The following is an 18279-nucleotide window of genomic DNA, read 5'->3' as shown; positions in this document are numbered from 1 at the left end:
AGCAGGTTGTTCAGTTTCCATGTAGTTGAGTGGTTTTGAGTGAGTTTCTTAATCCTGAGTTCTAGTTTGATTGCACTGTGGTCTGAGAGACAGTTTTTTATAATTTCTGTTCTTTTACATTTGCTGAGGAGAGCTTTACTTCCAACTATGTGGTCAATTTTGGAATAGGTGTGGCGTGGTGCTGAAAAAAATGTATATTCTGTTGATTTGGGGTGGAGAGTTCTGTAGATGTCTATTAGGTCCGCTTGGTGCAGAGCTGAGTTCAATTCCTGGTTATCGTTGTTAGCTTTCTGTCTCATTGATCTGTCTAATGTTGACAGTGGGGTGTTAAAGTCTCCCATTATTATTGTGTGGGAGTCTAAGTCTCTTTGTAGGTCACTCAGGACTTGCTTTATGAATCTGGGTGCTCCTGTATTGGGTGCATGCATATTTAGGATAGTTAGCTCTTCTTGTTGAATTGATCCCTTTACCATTATGTAATGGCCTTCTTTGTCTCTTTTGATCTTTGTTGGTTTAAAGTCTGTTTTATCAGAGACTAGGATTGCAACCCCTGCCTTTTTTTGTTTTTCATTTGCTTGGTAGATCTTCCTCCATCCTTTTATTTTGAGCCTATGTGTGTCTCTGCACATGAGATGGGTTTCCTGAATACAGCACACTGATGGGTCTTGACTCTTTATCCAATTTGCCAGTCTGTGTCTTTTAATTGGAGCATTTAGTCCATTTACATTTAAAGTTAATATTGTTATGTGTGAATTTGATCCTGTCATTATGATGTTAGCTGGTTATTTTGCTTGTTAGTTGATGCAGTTTCTTCCTAGCCTCGATGGTCTTTACAATTTGGCATGATTTTGTAGTGGCTGGTACCGGTTGTTCCTTTCCATGTTTAGTGCTTCCTTCAGGAGCTCTTTTAGGGCAGGCCTGCTGGTGACAAAATCTCTCAGCATTTGCTTTTCTGTAAAGTATTTTATTTTTCCTTCACTTATGAAGCTTAGTTTGGCTGGATATGAAATTCTGGGTTGGAAATTTTTGTCTTTAAGAATGTTGAATATTGGCCCCTACTCTCTTCTGGCTTGTAGAGTTTCTGCCGAGAAATCCGCTGTTAGTCTGATGGGCTTCCCTTTGTGGGTAACCCAACCTGCCTCTCTGGCTGCCCTTAACATTTTTTCCTTCATTTCAACTTTGGTGAATCTGAGAATTATGTGTCTTGGAGATGCTCTTCTCGAGGAGTATCTTTGTGGTGTTCTCTGTATTTCCTGAATCTGAATGTTGGCCTGCCTTTTTAGATTGGGGAAGTTCTCCTGGATAATATCCTGAAGAGTGTTTTCCAACTTGGTTCCATTCTCCCCATCACTTTCAGATCCACCAATCAGACGTAGATTTGGTCTTTTCACATAGTCCCATATTTCTTGGAGGCTTTGTTCGTTTCTTTTTATTCTTTTTTCTCTAAACTTCCCTTCTTGCTTCATTTCATTCACTTCATCTTCCATCACTGATACCCTTTCTTCCAGTTGATCGCATCGGCTCCTGAGGCTTCTGGATTCTTCACGTAGTTCTCAAGCCTTGGCTTTCAGCTCCATCAGCTCCTTTAAGCACTTCTCTGTATTGGTTATTCTAGTTATACATTCGTCTAAATTTTTTTCAAAGTTTTTAACTTGTTTGCTTTTGGTTTGAATTTCCTCCTGTAGCTCAGAGTAATTTGATCGTCTGAAGCCTTCTTCTCTCAACTCGTCAAAGTCATTCTCCGTCCATCTTTGTTCTGTTGCTGGTGAGGAACTGCATTCCTTTGGAGGAGGAGAGGCGCTCTGCTTTTTAGAGTTTCCAGTCTTTCTGCTCTGTTTTTTCCCCATCTTTGTGGTTTTATCTACTTTTGGTCTTTGATGATGGTGATGTACAGATGGGTTTTTGGTGTGGATGTTCTTTCTGTTTGTTAGTTTTCCTTCTAACAGACAGGACCCTTAGCTGTAAGTCTGTTGGAGTTTGCTAGAGGTCCACTCCAGAGCTTGTTTGCCTGGGTATCAGCAGCAGTCACTGCAGAACAGCAGATTTTCGTGAACCACAAGTGCTGCTGTCTGATCATTCCTCTGGAAGTTTTGTCTCAGAGGAGTACCCGGCCGTGTGAGGTGTCAGTCTGCCCCTACTGGGGGGTGCCTCCCAGCTAGGCTGCTCAGGGGTCAGGGGTCAGGGACCCACTTGAGGAGGAAGTCTGCCCATTCTCAGATCTCCAGCTGCATGCTGGGAGAACCACTGCTCTCTTCAAAGCTGTCAGACAGGGACATTTAAGTCTGCAGAGGTTACTGCTGTCTTTTTGTTTGTCTGTGCCCTGCACCCAGAGGTGGAGCCTACAGAGGCAGGCAGGCCTCCTTGAGCTGTGGTGGGCTCCACCCAGTTCGAGCTTCCTGGCTGCTTTGTTTACCTAAGCAAGCCTGGGCAATGGTGGGTGCCCCTCCCCCAGTCTCGCTCCCACCTTGCAGTTTGATCTCAGACTGCTGTGCCAGCAATCAGTGAGACTCCGTGGGCGTAGGACCCTCCAGTCCATGTGCGGGATATAATCTCCTGGTGTGCCGTTTTTTAAGCCCGTTGGAAAAGCACAGTATTAGGGTGGGAGTGACCTGATTTTCCAGGTGCCGTCTGTCACCCCTTTCTCTGACTAGCAAAGGGAACTCCCTGACCCCTTGCGCTTTCCAAGTGAGGCAATGCCTCACCCTGCTTTGGCTCGCGCACAGTGCGCTGCAGTCACTGTCCTGTGCCCACTGTCTGGCACTCCCTAGTGAGATGAACCCGGTACCTCCGATGGAAATGCAGAAATCACCCGTCTTCTGCGTCGCTCACGCTGGGAGCTGTAGACCGGAGCTGTTCATATTTGGCCACCTTGGCTCGACCCCTCTCTTTTTCTTAAGAATAGATGAATTCCTATGAAGAATGAAGGTTTAGTCTTGATTTCATTTCCCTTCCTATCAACTTGACAATAAAAATTTGATCTTTAATAAATATAATTGAAGACTTACTGATACACTGAAGCCTATTCTACCTCAAATTAATGTTTTATGTCTTGGGCTTGCTTCAGAAGTAACCATTTACATAATAATTCTTCTAAGGCATAATGTTGCTTAATCAATTTAGCATGATATAGTGAAAGTTAAGATTTATTTTTACTTTTCTGAAATAAAATGCTTAATTTTTATATTCTTCCAAGTAATAACTGTCATATGCTTATATGGGGAAGATTCAAAATTAGTGTTTTATTATAACCCAGTAGGGGTGGGTCTAGGGGAGGAATAGCATTAGGAGAAATACCTAAAGTAGATGATGGGTTGGTGGGTGCAGCAAACTACCACGGCACGTGTATACCTATGTAAAGCTGCACATTCTGCACGTGTATCTCAGAACTTAAAGTATAATAAAAAATTGATAAATAAATAATGCAAATAGTCTATATTTACAATAATAAGTGAGGGTATGCTCTTGACATTTTATTTATTTTTTAATTGTACACTTTTGCCCTATGTGCATTTTGCTGGTATGTCTCTGAACATGACCTTTGCTAAATTAACTCCTTCCTGACTTTACTTTTGTTCCAGTGAGGGGTGTTTGGCTATTCTTCTTTTTGGTTTAAAAAGCCTTTATATTACAGAGTGGTCAGTTTGCTGCTAGTCACTGAGAAGAAATGTAATGTGCATCCTGATGACTGGATGACTTATAAGCTTATAATCTTTTTGAGCTCTAGTACATACTTAACTGTACTTGGCTTCTGACCTTAAACATCATTTTCCAAGCAGTCTTGATGTTTGGTAAAACCGGTAACCATCCATTACTCTCAGGCCACATCAGACCTGCTTACAGATATCACTGGGTGAAACATGAGTACACTTGTTCACCCCAAGTTCCTTTCAGAGGCCTTGAAGGACACTGCTAAAACATATCCAGTGAGTTCAGGGACCCTGATCACAGGAAGAATGCCTGCCTGATGTTGGCATTCAGCCAAGGCCTGAAGCTTTCTCTGTGCTTCTCTGTGCTTCTCTGTAACAGTCACCAGAGCTACAGGCCAGCAGCACTTCTCTTTTACATGGCACCTTCCTCTCATTTGTGGGGAAAATAAGGACTTTATTAGTTCTTCCATTTCTCTTACCCTCTCAGGATTATAGCTTTATCATCCAAATGCCAGGAAAGTAAAACAAAACAAAGTTAGACAATCTAAATTAAACTCTCTCAACATTATAGGGATGAAGGACCTTCAGAGTACTGGAACTTCTTAAAAAAAATCTCTTGCATTGCTACATCAGTTTCCAACACACATATTATTTCATTCAAATGTTAAGAAGGGGAAAAGAATGTTACAGTGTACTGTAATTATTTTAGGTTCATGATGAAAATGCTTTACAAGGGTGGGCGCGGTGGCTCACGCCTGTAATCCCAGCACTTTGGGAGACCGAGGCAGGCAGATCACTAGGTCAGGAGATCGAGACCGTCCTGGCTAACATGGTTAAACCCCGTCTCTACTAAAAATACAAAAAATTAGCCGGGTGTGGTGGCAGGCGCCTGTAGTCCCAGCTACTCGGGAGGCTGAGGCAGAAGAATGGCATGAACCCGGGAGGCAGAGCTTGCAGTGAGCTGAGATGGCACCACTGCACTCCAGCCTGGGTGAGAGTGCAAGACTCCATTTCAAAAAAAAAAAAAAAAAGAAAAGAAAAAGAAAATGCTTTACAAATATGAAAACTCCTCCCTGGTTTTTTTTGAAAGCTTAATGTTTGCCTAACAAAACAGTAAATAGGATTCTATAATATTGATGTTAGAAATGAATTTATATTTTTCTAGTTTTAAGGGAATAGCTGTATATTGCTTTAGATGGTGGTACTATATAAAAATATGTTTTCCCATTACGTCCAAAGGTGATGATATTAATGTATTGCTAGAGAAAGAATTGATATTGAGTTATAGAGATTTTCCAGAAGGTATTTTAAGACCCTTTGCTGGTCCTTTGTGACTGGCGTCATGTATGTTACACAGCAGGTTGAAAGTGACATGCTGTGATTCTGGAAGAGTGTGAGTCTATTGGCCCTGTAACCCATGAGCTTGTTTTCACTAACCCAGTGCTCAAAGCAAATTAATTCACCCATGAAGTTTGCTTTAACACTTATCTAAGGGTTACTATCAATGTTCTAGGAAGTAAGAAGTATCATTGCTGATATACAGCTCTGATTTGACTCATAAACATTTCTGATCTCATGAGATAGTTGCAGTGGTGTTTTGTTGTGTTTACTAGATGCATCTAACAAACACCATGAGATTTACAAAGAGATTTGAAGGTATCTGTGTCTCCAAAATTGATTGCAAGGTGTAGCAGGGGCCAGTAAGGTGAGCTTTCTTCCACTCCCTAGAATGTCTTCCTCAATCCAGAGTTTAAAGTGTATTGAAATGATAGCCGGCTGAATCACCAGGTCGAAAGGATCAACCAACTATTTATTAAGCACTTCGTGTATTTTCTGTCCCATAGAGATTTCAGTGAAAGATATAGTGTGGATAAAACAAAGAGAAAAAAGTGTCCTCATGCTTATGACTTAATTGCAGAAGTGGAACTTAGACATGTGAAACAATTAAACAATTGCACAACAACAGATAAGCAAATGGGATGCTTTGGAGAGACATCTGGTCCCTGTGCTGTTTATAGCCAATTCCAGTGGTGAATAAAAGAAGTGGAACGGACTGCTTTTGAAGGGAGTGCATCCTGATCCTCTGGCAGCAAGGTAGAGGTTTTCTGCCAGGAGGGAACGCTAGACGGAGGCTGTTTGTTTTTTCTCCAAACAGAAATCTCTTCCATGCTAATAGGAGCTTCAAAAGGATTGCCACAGCAGATGGAAAGAACCAATATATATTCATGCATTTAATTAGCAGGAATTAATTGAATTGGGGGATTAATTCTGTCATTAGAGAGAAACAAAACCTATTTTTGTCTCCTATCTATGGTTACACAATCTGAGATGGATTTGGCACGGGTGGTGTTTGAATATAAAGCCACCGTAGTATCTAATGGCCTTTTGATGCCACTGATGGATTAATGCCAGGGATGATGAGAAGGTAGCCGTGTGAGATGTGTGCTCTGCACCGTGTTTCAGCAATGGAGGAGAAGCTGGTAGGTGGAGTGTGAGGGGTATAAACCTAGAATTCAGTGAGTGTTTGAAGGAGGAAAAAGGGGAGGAGATTGGGAGAGTCTCTTCTCTCACATCTGATTTTTTTTCTTTTTCTTTTTCTTTTTTATTGAGACAGAATCTCACTCCGTCACTCAGGCTGGAGTGCAGTGGTGTGATCTCGGCTCACTGCAACCTCCGCCTCCTGGGTTCAAGCAATTCTCTTGTCTTAGCCTCCCAAGTAGCTGGGACTACAGGCATCCGCCGTCATGCCCAGCCAATTTTTGTATTTTTAGCAGAGACAAGTTTGTACCACGTTGGCCAGGCTGGTCTCAAACTCCTGACCTCAGGTGATTCACCTGCCTCGGCCTCCCAAAGTGCTGGGATTACAGGCGTGGGCCACAGTGCTCGGTCATATCTGATTATTAATGAGAGATTAAGGACAGACTCACCTAAGACAGAATTTTTAATTCAATTTAACAAGCACCCATTGCCTGGTCTTCCCCCTGCTTTTTTTTTTTTTTTCTTCTCCAAAAATCTTTTCCTCCATAAAAGCAGTTTTCATCCTTTTTAATTTTTAGGCCAAGATACTCATGACATAAACCAGATGACATTGTATGCATAACACATTCCCATAAGTGACATAGGTAAAAAGACTGTTGATTATACCCCTTTCCCAACACTGACAAGTCAACACCAGCCCTCCAACTCAAAGCACATCACAATTCAAGTATATGATGTGACAGTTTGTACTTTTCAAAAATAGCCATGGCATTTTCTCCCACCTACACACTCATCTTGCAATGTGACTTTGATGCTCTTTCCATTGAAATGTGGGATCTACGCTCTCTCTCCTTGTATATGCGCAAACGTGGACTTCAGCAGGAATGATACCTTGGGATTTCCAAGGCGAGGTGAGTTGATCACTGGGCTCTCTTGGGATGATTGCTTTTGGAACCCAGCCACCATCTTATAAGAAAGCCCAAGAAGCACACGGGAAGCCCAGGAATCCCACATGAGAGGATCCAAGGCTCCTAGCCGATACCAGTACCCAGTTACTAGCCGTGTGTCTGATCATATTTGAACTGGATCTTTCAGCTTTTAGTGGAGCAGCTCCAACTGCTGCCAGGCATAACAAAGACAAACTATCTCTGCAGAACCCTGCCCCAAATGCAGATTTTTAAGCAAAAGAAATAATTGGGTTTTAAGTCATATACTTTACTATGCAATAATAGATAGTTGATACAGAGTTGCATGTCATTAGAAGAATAATCTTAAATCTGTTCTAATATGTTAAAAACCTTCAGTAGTTTAACTTTTATTATAACAAATAATTTGTCACATGTCTTTTTACTGATTGTGAAAAAGTCCTCTAGGCCTAGATAAAAATGCAGAGGTCTTTAGAAATATATATAATTCATTCTTTTTCTCACCTCATCTTGGACTTATTCAGTATGCCTATGCATAATAATATTAATTACAGTCATTTTTCTTGAGCAGCTTCCCATTTATGCCTCATTAGCATAATTCACAGCAGTCATCCATACCTGTGAGTTCGTGTTAGATTATCTTTGCTGTGTTTGATGATTATACTAAATTTCATTTTTTTGCGAGCTAAGCCTTCACAGTTTGTTGCTCATGTACCATGGCTGGCTGCTCACAAAATAGAAAAATTGGACAGAATGTTTCTGATAAGGTAAATACAGGAAAGGCTATGCAGAAATATGTATCTCAGAGAGTGAGCTATTGGGCAGCTATGGTATAAGTTATCTGGTAGCCACGCAAGAAGTAACGGATTGAATAAAGGCAAACTATGAAGACTTCAGTCATGATAAGATCAAGAGAATTATTTGTGTCACATTTGCGATGGATTTTGTCTCTGTTGGCACACACAAGAAGTTGGGACTTAAAACTGTAAATTTACTTTAACTTCATTTTGTATGTCATGCATTCATGAAACTTTTTCCGGGGGTTATTTTCATTTTTGGCTGTCCTGCTCCAAGTTAAACAGAGGAGAAACAGCATCATATAGTGGAAGAAACTCAGACCTGGGGAAGGGAGGAAGCAAGTAAATGAAACAAGAGTCCTTTGTCTCTCAGCTGGATTGCTGACTAATCTGTGTGATCCTGCAAAGGTCAGTTCAGATCTCAAGCCCTACTTTCCTCATCTATGAAATGAAAGGTTAGACTAAGACCAAATACACGCAAGAAAGTAGAGTATTATTATTCCTCAAGAAACAGTTTAGGGTTGTGACTCTTGCTTTGCACATGAAAATATTTAGGAGTAAAAGTTCACAGAGCTTGGCAAAGCTAGATGCATTTATGATTCCCAATGAATCAACTGATGTTTTTCCCTACATCTCTACAAGCCATTCTTTGTTTAGCAGTTTTTATATTTACTTTTATTTTTTCTTCTATAATTTTGGAAAAAAAGAGTTAGCTGACTGCTACTATGGGCAGACAACAATGTGGTAATAGGATATTATTTTTAAAACTAAAAAATAACTGAATATGAAAGATTACTTTTAAAAAATAGACATAAGTGTTCAGAGTTGTGATTCTATTTTGCATGTAACAATGTAGTTATTTCAGTTGCTTTATTGAGAATCACAAACATATGTATATGGCTTTGCCAAGTTCTGTATACTTTTTATTCCCCAATATTGTCTTCTGTACAGCAATAATTACAACCTTAAGCCATCCCTTCAGAAGTAGTCATATGCCAAATTCTACCTTAGTCTAAAATAATTCTTTTTATGTGTGATGGGGCTAAAAACATCAGTTCTCCCTGCTGCTCTCCGCAGATATCCAGGTACCTTAATGGTTAGGTTCTCTGTACCTTGAGCTTATTTGCAAGGCAGAGCATCAAAAGAACTGCTTTTTTAATTTTTCCACTGATAGAACTGGAGCTTGGTAAACTAACTTGCCCAAGGTCATAGCAGTTAGTGATACTCACAGGACTTAAACCCAGGAGGTCTGAATGTAGACTCAATTATGGCATTCCTAATAATAAGCCAGATTTTGTTTTGTACTTCTTGCCAAAATGTAACTCCATGATGACATTTGTTTTGTACATTGCTGCCTTCTTACTGCCTCAAACGGGGCCTGGCATTGTGGGAACAGGTGGGGATCTTAGTCTGTTCCTGCTGCCAGGACAAAATATCTTAGACTGGATCATGTTTAAATAATAGAAATTTATTTCTCATGGTTCTGGATTCTGGGAAGACCAAGATCAAGGTGCTAGCAAATTACTCTCTGCTTCCAAGATGGCAAGCTCTTGCTGCATCCTCACATAATGGGAAAGCAAAAAGAAATGAAAACTGTGTCCTCACATGGTGGAAAAGATAGAAAGGACAGGCAGCTTTCTCAAGGCTCTTTTAGAAGGGCATTGATTTCCTTCATGAGGGTGGAGCCTTTGTGACTTAATCACTTCCTAAAAGGCCCCACCTCTTAATACCACACTGGGGATGAAGTTTCAACATGAATTTTGGAGGGTTTATACAAACATACAAATCACAGCAGCTGTCTTCTCCCTTTCCTGATTCCACATGACAGAAGCCATCTCTTCCTTCTGCACATGGATGTCTGAGCACATCCAGACTCTTGAGAGCCCAGGCTTAAGAGAGAGAGGCTGTGAGAAGGAAGATGGCAGTTCTTTCCTGGAAGTCTTAACTTCTCAGTCCCAGCTTTCTGTCTTGGTATGTGTACTGAACAACAATTTATTTGAAGATACAGCATAGAAGGAAAAATAAACCATTTCCTATGAAGTAATGATTCAACTTCTAACCTGTAAAAATGAAAAATTTCTCAGTTCCCTACCCCCTTGCATTCCTGTCTTCATAAGTTTCTGTGATTTAATTTTCCAAGAAACTTAATATTCATATACTTAACAACTTTTAATCCATTAACAACTTGACTTCCCCTGCTTCTTTGAATTTTGGAGGATTGTTTCCTTAGTATGAAAGAGTTTTGAGAAAGGTAAAAAGACAAGCTCAGAGCTCAAGAAACTATGAAGAATAATATTGTAATCATAACAACTCATTATTTGTTTTTAAGCTCAATCCTTCAGAAGGTTATTATCTGGAGTTGAATAATAATAGATTCAGGCTCTTTTTATGTGGAGGAAATCTTAAACAACCGTGTTCATAGGGAAGGACATTAATCAGGAGAGAGAAGTGAGCCTTGTTTCTAATGATGTTTGCATAATAGCTACCCTTGGGTGTATTGCTTGACTTAAAATAAATATTCATGCTTTTCACATCCAGTACAATTGGAAATTATTCGTGGTTATGATTCTGTCATATGATCTTCTACCTATTCAAGGGGACTTCAAACTGGGAAGCTGTTGGAAACCAACAAACGTAAATAACAATGCTTGGGAGCAATATGGGGTACAAGCTGAAAGAGGCTATAGTGTTGGCTATGGGGAGAAAAGGAGCGAAGAGTAGGAACTTAACTGTTTCCAGAGGGGGGGAAGCAGACTCACACTGCCATGCTTAAGGACATTTATATGCTCTCCTGGTTTGCTTTTAGCTCTTCAATAGCTTCTCATCACCAGGAGAATAAAATTTAAGTGCCTTATCTTGGTGTCAGACTCACTCCTTGGAGTGGTTCCTGTGAAACCTTGGATCGCGTTACCTGAGACTACTCTCCACCTCAGATGTGACAACACAAAGCTCTTTGCAGATTCCCTCAGACACCATGACTTACTTTTATCTCTTTGTTCACATCCTTCCTTCATCTTGCGAGGATTTTTCAAAGCTTCTTTGTTAATTAATCTATGTATCATTGAAGAGTCAGCTTAAACTTCACCTGCTTCAGGAAGCCTTCTATGAGCTCCACACCTAGTCAAGAGTTTTACCCAGACTGTCCTATTTTTATTAACTTATATATTTAGTGATCCTTAAATAGCCTTTGTCCTGGGGAGTTTTTCTTCATCTTGCTTTATTGCTTACGTGTACCGAATTTTATTACATAAATGCTTTCAGTTAATTAATTCATTTTTCTTTCCTTTTCTGTCTCCTTTCTCCTTTCTTTCTCTGTTTCTCTCTCTTTTTATTAACTTTTAAATTCTGAGAAATGTTTCAATACAGTCTTGAGAACATAAGCTATTTTGTTGCTGTTTTTTTGTTTGTTGGTTGGTTTTGAGACAGAGTCTCACTCCGTGGCTCAGGCTGGAGTGCAGTGGCATGATCTCAGCTCACTGCAACCTCTGCCTCCCAAGGGTTCAAGCAATTCTCTGCCTCAGCCTCCTGAGTAGCTGGGATTACGGGCGCCCACCACCACACCTGGCCAATTTTTTATGTTTTTTTTATTTTTAGTAGAGACAGGGTTTCACCATCTTGGCCAGGTTGGTCTTGAACTCCTGACCTCGTGATCCACCTGCCTTGGCCTCCCGAAGTGCTGGGATTACAGATGTGAGCCACCATGCCTGGCTGAGAACGTAGGCTATGTTTTGAACTTCTGTGTGTGTTACAAGGCTTTGCATTAACTGCTCCCTCATGCAACTTTCCTAACCTTCTTTCTCTCCTATTAGGGACATTCTGCTTCAGTCAGGAGAACATCCTGTAGTATTAAAGTCCAAACTGATTTGTTCTCTTGGACCTGTGATTGCTAATACAGCTGTTACTCAGTATCTGTGGGGGATTAGTTCCAGGACCCCTTGCAGATACCAAAATCTACAGATGTTCAAGTCCCTGATCTAAAATAGCTCAGTATTTGCATATAGCCTTTGCACATCCTCCCGTACACTTCAAGTCGCCTTTAGATTACTTATAACACCTAATCTAATGCAAATGCTATATAAATAGTTGTTATACTATATTTTTAAAATTTATTGTAATTTTTACTGTTGTATCATTATTATTATTTTTTGAATGTTTTCGATGTGAGGTTGGTTGAATCTGCAGATGTGGAACCTGCAGATATGGAGGGCTGGCTTTACTTTCCCCAGCCTCTCCTTCCTTGTCCTTCAATGCAGGGTTTTTGATAAACACCATATCCTTGGCTCATTATCTGTGCTTCTAATCTGATGGGTTCTATATTAACAGAGATATGTCTGCCCAGCTTCACATGCCAATTTTACCCTTATTGGTAGGCTCCTTCTGAAGGTCCATATGTCTTTTTCATGTACTTATGTGCAGTCACAAAATACTGAAAACTGTGCCTTCTGTTTATATAACATATCTATTTATAAAACACTTTAAAAATTTTATCCTAACTACCGAGAGGTGAGCAGTGCAGCTGTTAACCTCATTTGCAAATGGAGAATTGGTTCAAAACGATTGAATAACTTCCAAAATTTATGTGTCCAATAAATTGTAGCGATTAGAATTAGACTCCAGTTGAGAGCATTTTTCACATTACAGACCTGACAACAGTGGTTTTTTCACTGTCTATAGGCCTTGCAGAGCCTAGTAGAGCCTGTGCATGATGAACTCAATGAGGGCACTGGACACAGGCTCACACAGGGTCTGTATTATGGTGCTGATTTGGGCCTCTATACCTCCAGAGAATTAACTTACTTTAAACTCCACTATGGACATTTATAAAAGGAAGAGTGAGACACTGTGTTTTCATAGGGTTTTTTTTTTACACATAACACTTTGTTAATTCCCTTTCTCTTATTTTCATCTCTCTTTTCTTCTCTTTTTCTCTGTTTTCTTTTCAGTCAGTTCAACAATTAATTGGTGTGCACCTACAATGTGCAAAGCATCATGCTAGGGTTCACAGGGGAATGCAAAGAGGATGCTGCTTATAGCTTGTTATGGCGAGGCACTTTTCTTCTCTCCATTTTTCTCCGTTCTTCTCTTCTTCCTACCTTCTTTTTCCTCTGATGTTCAAGTAGCCCTCATCATTTCTATAAATTTCCAAGGCTTCAGCGTTGGTCAAAGGGAAGGCACTCAGCCCAGGGCCAGTGAGTAAGTTTAACATTCTTATGGTCCTTTGCATCTGCTCACCCAGGACTCATACATACTCAATATAAAAGCTTTGGGGGTTTTGCTCAGTGACAGCTGGGGACTCTATGTAATTTAATGCATGATACAGCACTTTTGGCTAACTCTGTATGAGAGACTACTCAAATAGGAATAAAATATCACTTTGCAAAATACATTTAAATTATTTTTCTTCTAAAACTTTGTGACTTTAAATCCTTAAAATCTATTTTTTGAAAGCCAAAAAATAACAGATGTTGGTGAGGCTGTGGGGAAAAGGGAATGCTTGTACACTGTTGTTAGAAATTTAAATTAGTTTAGCCACTGTGGAAAGCAGTTTGGAGATTTCTCAAAGAACTTAAAGCAGAACTACCATTCGACCCAGCAATCCCATTACTGGGCATATACATAAAGGAAAAGTAATCATCCTACCAGAAACACATATGTACTCACTGTTCATCTTAGTACTATTTACAATAGTAAAGACCTGGAATCAACATAGTGGCACATAGGTGCCACTGCTCCAGCAGTGGAGCAGATAAAGAAAATGTGGTATATATACACCATGGAATACTACACAGTCATAAAAAAGAATGAAATCATGTCCTTTGTAACAACATGGGTGCAGCTGAAGACCATTATCCTAAGTGAATTAATGCAGAAACAGACAACCAAATATTGCATCTTCTTGCTTGTAAGTGGGAGCTAAATCTTGGGTACTCATGGACACAAAGATGGGAACAGTAGACACTGGGAACTCTAGAAGGAGACAGGGAGGGGGACAAAGGCTGAAAAACCTCTTGTTGAGTACTATGTTCACTGTCTGGGTGACAGGATCAATAGAAGCTCAAACCTCAGCGTCATGCAATGTATCCTTGTAACAAAACTGCACATGCATCCCCTGAATCTAAAATAAAAATGAATTTTTTTTTTTTTTTTGAGATGGAGTCTCACTCTGTCGCCTGGGCAGGAGGGCAGTGGCGCGATCTCCGCTCACTGCAACTCCACCTCTCGAATTCAAGCAATTCTCCTGCCTCAGCCTCCTGAGTAGCTGGGATTACAGGTGTGCCACCACTCTGGCTAATTTTTGTATTTTTGGTAGAGACGGGGTCTCACCATGTTGGCCAAGCTGGTCTTGAACTCCTGACCTCAAATGATCCACCCACCTTGGCTTCCCAAAGTACTGGGATTACAGGCATGAGCCACCATGCCTAGCCTCTCATTCCTCTTCTACACCCCACATAAGGTGCATGAATCATTAGACACATGTATTTTTTTTCCCTAAGGCTATGTATTCTTAAAAGTAGTTTAAGTTACCTATTACCTCTAGGATTTTTTTTCCATAAGAATCATCAATAAATTAAATGCCAAACACGTGGTTGTTTTCTCAAGCACACAATTAAAATAGACTTGATTCCTCTTTGCTGTCTCCAGTCCTCTTAATATTCATAGCAATAGGTATTTATCTATCATCACAAAACACACAAAAAGACTGGTGATTGCTTAAATCCCAAGAGGGCAAAGTAGAAGGAACTAGAAAGAAGAAAGCAAGTGCAATCATGATTAGGCAGTTACTCTGCATCCGTGGCTGGGTTAGGAACATTCACAGGACTTCATGAACCCTACTAAGTTACAACCTGCTCTTTTACAAATGTGGAAACTGAGGCTCAGAGGGGTTAAATGATTTGCCCAGTGTCCTACTGCTTAAAGTATCAGAGTTGAGATTTGAACCGAATTTGTGTGACTCCAGTTTTTTAAATATTTACTGTACCAAGGCTGGAGGGGGCACGCATGGGCCCTAGAAGGGTGCGTGGAATGGGTACCTGGGTGGGGAAGGGTTAAAGAGGGGGCCTCGGTCTGCTTGACCAAGATATTTTCCTTCCCTGATTCCTGCCCCAGATGTAGACTACTTATCCAAAATATGGATCCAACTTTGTGTAATATTTTAATAAGAGGGTCTTCTACTAACGCGACATCTCTCTTTTGTCTTTCACAGCAATTTTGCAGGCAGTAATAGCTGGTGATCTTATGAAGGTAAGATATCTTCCTACCAAATTTTTGGCGATGCTTTAAGAACTTTAAATCAACATCATTCCTCATCAAATTTCTATGTTCCCATCTATCGTTTATCATCCCCTGCTTGCACTGGCTGGGTAGAAGAGGCAGGATGTTCTTTTGAGAACTGAGCAGAGATGGTGTTCAAGAGCACCGGGGTACTTGTCTCAGTTACTTAAAATGAACTGCATGTCCCCAGGATGCAATGTGCACAGTGTGCCTGCCCTCTAGAAGCTGACATTTGAAGAATTTAAAGATTTCCTTTCAGGCAGGTATTGAAATGAACGTATCTGTAAGAATTACCTGGGCAACACTCAGAAATGCATCCTTCAGGCCAGAGACTAATCTTTCCTTGTTATGGTTTTATACTTTGGGGATCATAGTTAGTCAAACAAGGACTCTCATAGTTAGTCAAACAGGAACCCTGATCCACTTGGAATGGTTTAATTTGTGTTTGTGTTTTCTGGTGAGTTTTGTTCAGAAGGAAGGAAGCGGTCACCACTGCCCTGAGGGTGAATGTAAAATCTGAAGTCAGACTTTCTAAGTTTGGATCTCGGCTCTACCATTCACCGTCTGTGTGATTTCGTGTAATTATTTGATTCTCTCTGTGCCTTAGTATTTTCATCAGTAAAATGGAATAATATTACCTCTCTCTTTGGCTTGTCATGAGGAATTAATGTAATAATACATATAAAGCTCTCAAGACTGTTCCTATTACATGGAAGGGGCTCTAAAACGTTAGCTGTTTTATTAATATTCTGATAGTGTAGATCTGTGTTTTTTAATAGCTAAACATGGTGGAAATACAAATATTTGTTATATAATATAACATCATCTATGAATATTCTAAAGCTATATTTGGTCCCACATCATTTTCAGGCATCAGGCTCATGACTGCCCATATGCCCCTGCAGACCCCCTGCTGGAACTGATCTGCTCTGTATTAATGACAGCTGCCTGAAGGCAGAGGCTACGCCTAACTCCTCAGCCTGTGGAGTAAGGTGCCATTGCAGATCAAGGAACCAATAGCCCTAAGAGAAAGCTGAACAGTCCTACCCTCAGACATAACTTTTTTTAGGCGCATCTGTTGGACAAACTGAAGGACACCTGTGCTGCATTTTTCAACAGGTTACTAGAGGAAAACAAATGGTGAAAATGTTTGCAAACATCTTGATCAACTGCCCCCTTTAGGCACATAATCCTGAAAATGGTGCCTGTGCCACTGCACAGATCATAGGGTCAATAGAAATTGTTACCCAGAAGAGAAGAGTGCTCTCCAAGCAGTATATTGATGAGTTCAGTGCCATTTCTTACCAGTGGATTAAGCCCATACCATCCTATACTCTGTGCAAGGACTTCCATTAGGTTTTGTAGGAAACAAAGGCATGAATAAAATTGATTCCTGCCCTTGGTGGATTTCTACACCAGAAAATTTTGCAAAGCACTGTACATTTGAAACCCTTCCATTTTATTTTCTATATGCTTTTAGTTCAGGCAACTGATTTCCCAAGATCCTGAGTTTATTATCACACTTTTTTTTGTACTTTTAAATAAAGAATCATTTGCAATGTGGGAAATCACTATATCCAGCTGGTTGTCTTATTATAGGTTGGTGCAAAAGTAATTTGGTTTTTGTCATTTCAGTGACAAAACCTGCAGTCATTTTTGCACCAACCTAATGCGTTCTCTGTTATAATTCTTTCCTAAATGACTAAAACATGACTTAATAACACCTTATTTTGTTTTTGTTTTTGGAGATGGAGTCTCGCTCTGTCACCCAGGCTGGAGTGCAGTGGCACGATCTCGGCTCACTGCAAGCCCCGCCTCCCGGGTTCACGCCATTCTCCTGCCTTAGCCTCCCTAGTAGCTGGGACTACAGGTGCCTGCCACCACACCCGGCTAATTTTTTTGTATTTTTACTTGAGACGGGGTTTCACCGTGTTAGCCAGGATGATCTCGATCTCCTGACCTCGTGATCCACTTGCCTTGGCCTCCCGAAGTACTGGGATTACAGATGTGAGCCACCGCATCTGGCCAATAACACCTTATTTACTGAGAGATGGAACATTTACTGAGGGCTTAAGGTTTTACTTTTTCTCTCTTACATATTTTCTTTATTTTCCTTCTCAAATATTCATGCCCTCTTTCTCTTCTCCAATATCTTTTGTTTCTTTCTTCTGAGCAGAAAGTGCAATATATATAAAATATTAAATGGGGTACATGTGTATATGTTTGTATGAGAGAGAGGGAGAGAAAGAGAGAGAGAGACAAAGAGAGCGAGAGATAGAGACTAGCGAACAGAACATCTCTGGAGCCACCCCCGTGTGAAGGCTGTCACAAATAGCTCCTGGACAACTGGGCTGCAGAAAGTGTCCGTGGACTAACTGAATGTTCATGGTGTCTAGAAACAGCACAGGAAGGCAGGATCAAGGCAGTTGACCCTGAACAGGTCCCATGCTGCTATCCTTTGTCGATCGCCCCACAAAGAAAGGGAGTGTCATTTTAAGACAACGCAGTTGAACAGAACAGGATGTCCTTTTAGAGTTTTGTGGAAAATTGCTAGCTACTTCTTCCTGCCCTCTTGCCCCCCAGTTTAGGGATGTTCCTTACCGCCATTGTTCCTTACCTCCATTCAGCTACTGCTTTTGATCCATGTCCTGGGAGGTCTTCCGTGGCTGTTTCCATCCCCTGCTTCATGCTTCCCTAGTGCTTCTCTGAGACCTTTGTGATGTTCCCGTCCATTACTGTGTGATTCTTTACCTATCCGTCTCCACCATGGGCTGTGAGGGCTTTGAGCACAGTGACTGAATTGTATTCACATTTATCTTCCTGGCGTCTAGCACATGACAATTCTATGGATGTATTTGAGTGAAGACGTGAACTCTGAATTTAGGTTCTTTTTTTAAGAAAGTATTTTTAATTGACAAATGATTATACATATTAATAGAGTACATAGTGATGTTTTGATACATATACAGTGATCAGATCAGGGTAATTAGCATATCCACCACCTCACACATTTATCATTTCTTTATGTTGGGAATGTTCAACATCCTCCTTCTAGCTATTTAAAACTATTTAATATATTATTAACTATAGTCATCCTACAATGGTATGGAACACTAGGACTTATTCTTTGCATTTATGTCATTTATGCTCTTTCACCTT

General features: G+C 40.5%; 1 protein-coding gene across 9 annotated transcripts in view; it reads left to right on the top strand.

Moving 5' to 3' along the window:
• DGKI (diacylglycerol kinase iota) overlaps positions 1-18279 on the top strand; it is a 470612-nt gene that overhangs the window by 420350 nt on the left and 31983 nt on the right. For all 9 annotated transcript variants that reach the window (XM_063708791.1, XM_055347199.2, XM_031013291.3 and 6 more), the window contains one exon: positions 15053-15090. In XM_063708791.1, the coding sequence (XP_063564861.1) occupies positions 15053-15090 (38 nt within the window). The remainder of the gene's footprint in view (positions 1-15052; positions 15091-18279) is intronic.

The sequence above is a fragment of the Gorilla gorilla genome, chromosome 6, assembly GCF_029281585.2.
Source record: "Gorilla gorilla gorilla isolate KB3781 chromosome 6, NHGRI_mGorGor1-v2.1_pri, whole genome shotgun sequence".
Classification (NCBI taxonomy): domain Eukaryota; kingdom Metazoa; phylum Chordata; class Mammalia; order Primates; family Hominidae; genus Gorilla; species Gorilla gorilla.
Note: the sequence above shows the minus strand (reverse complement) of the source record. Positions and strands in the feature narration are given on the sequence as shown.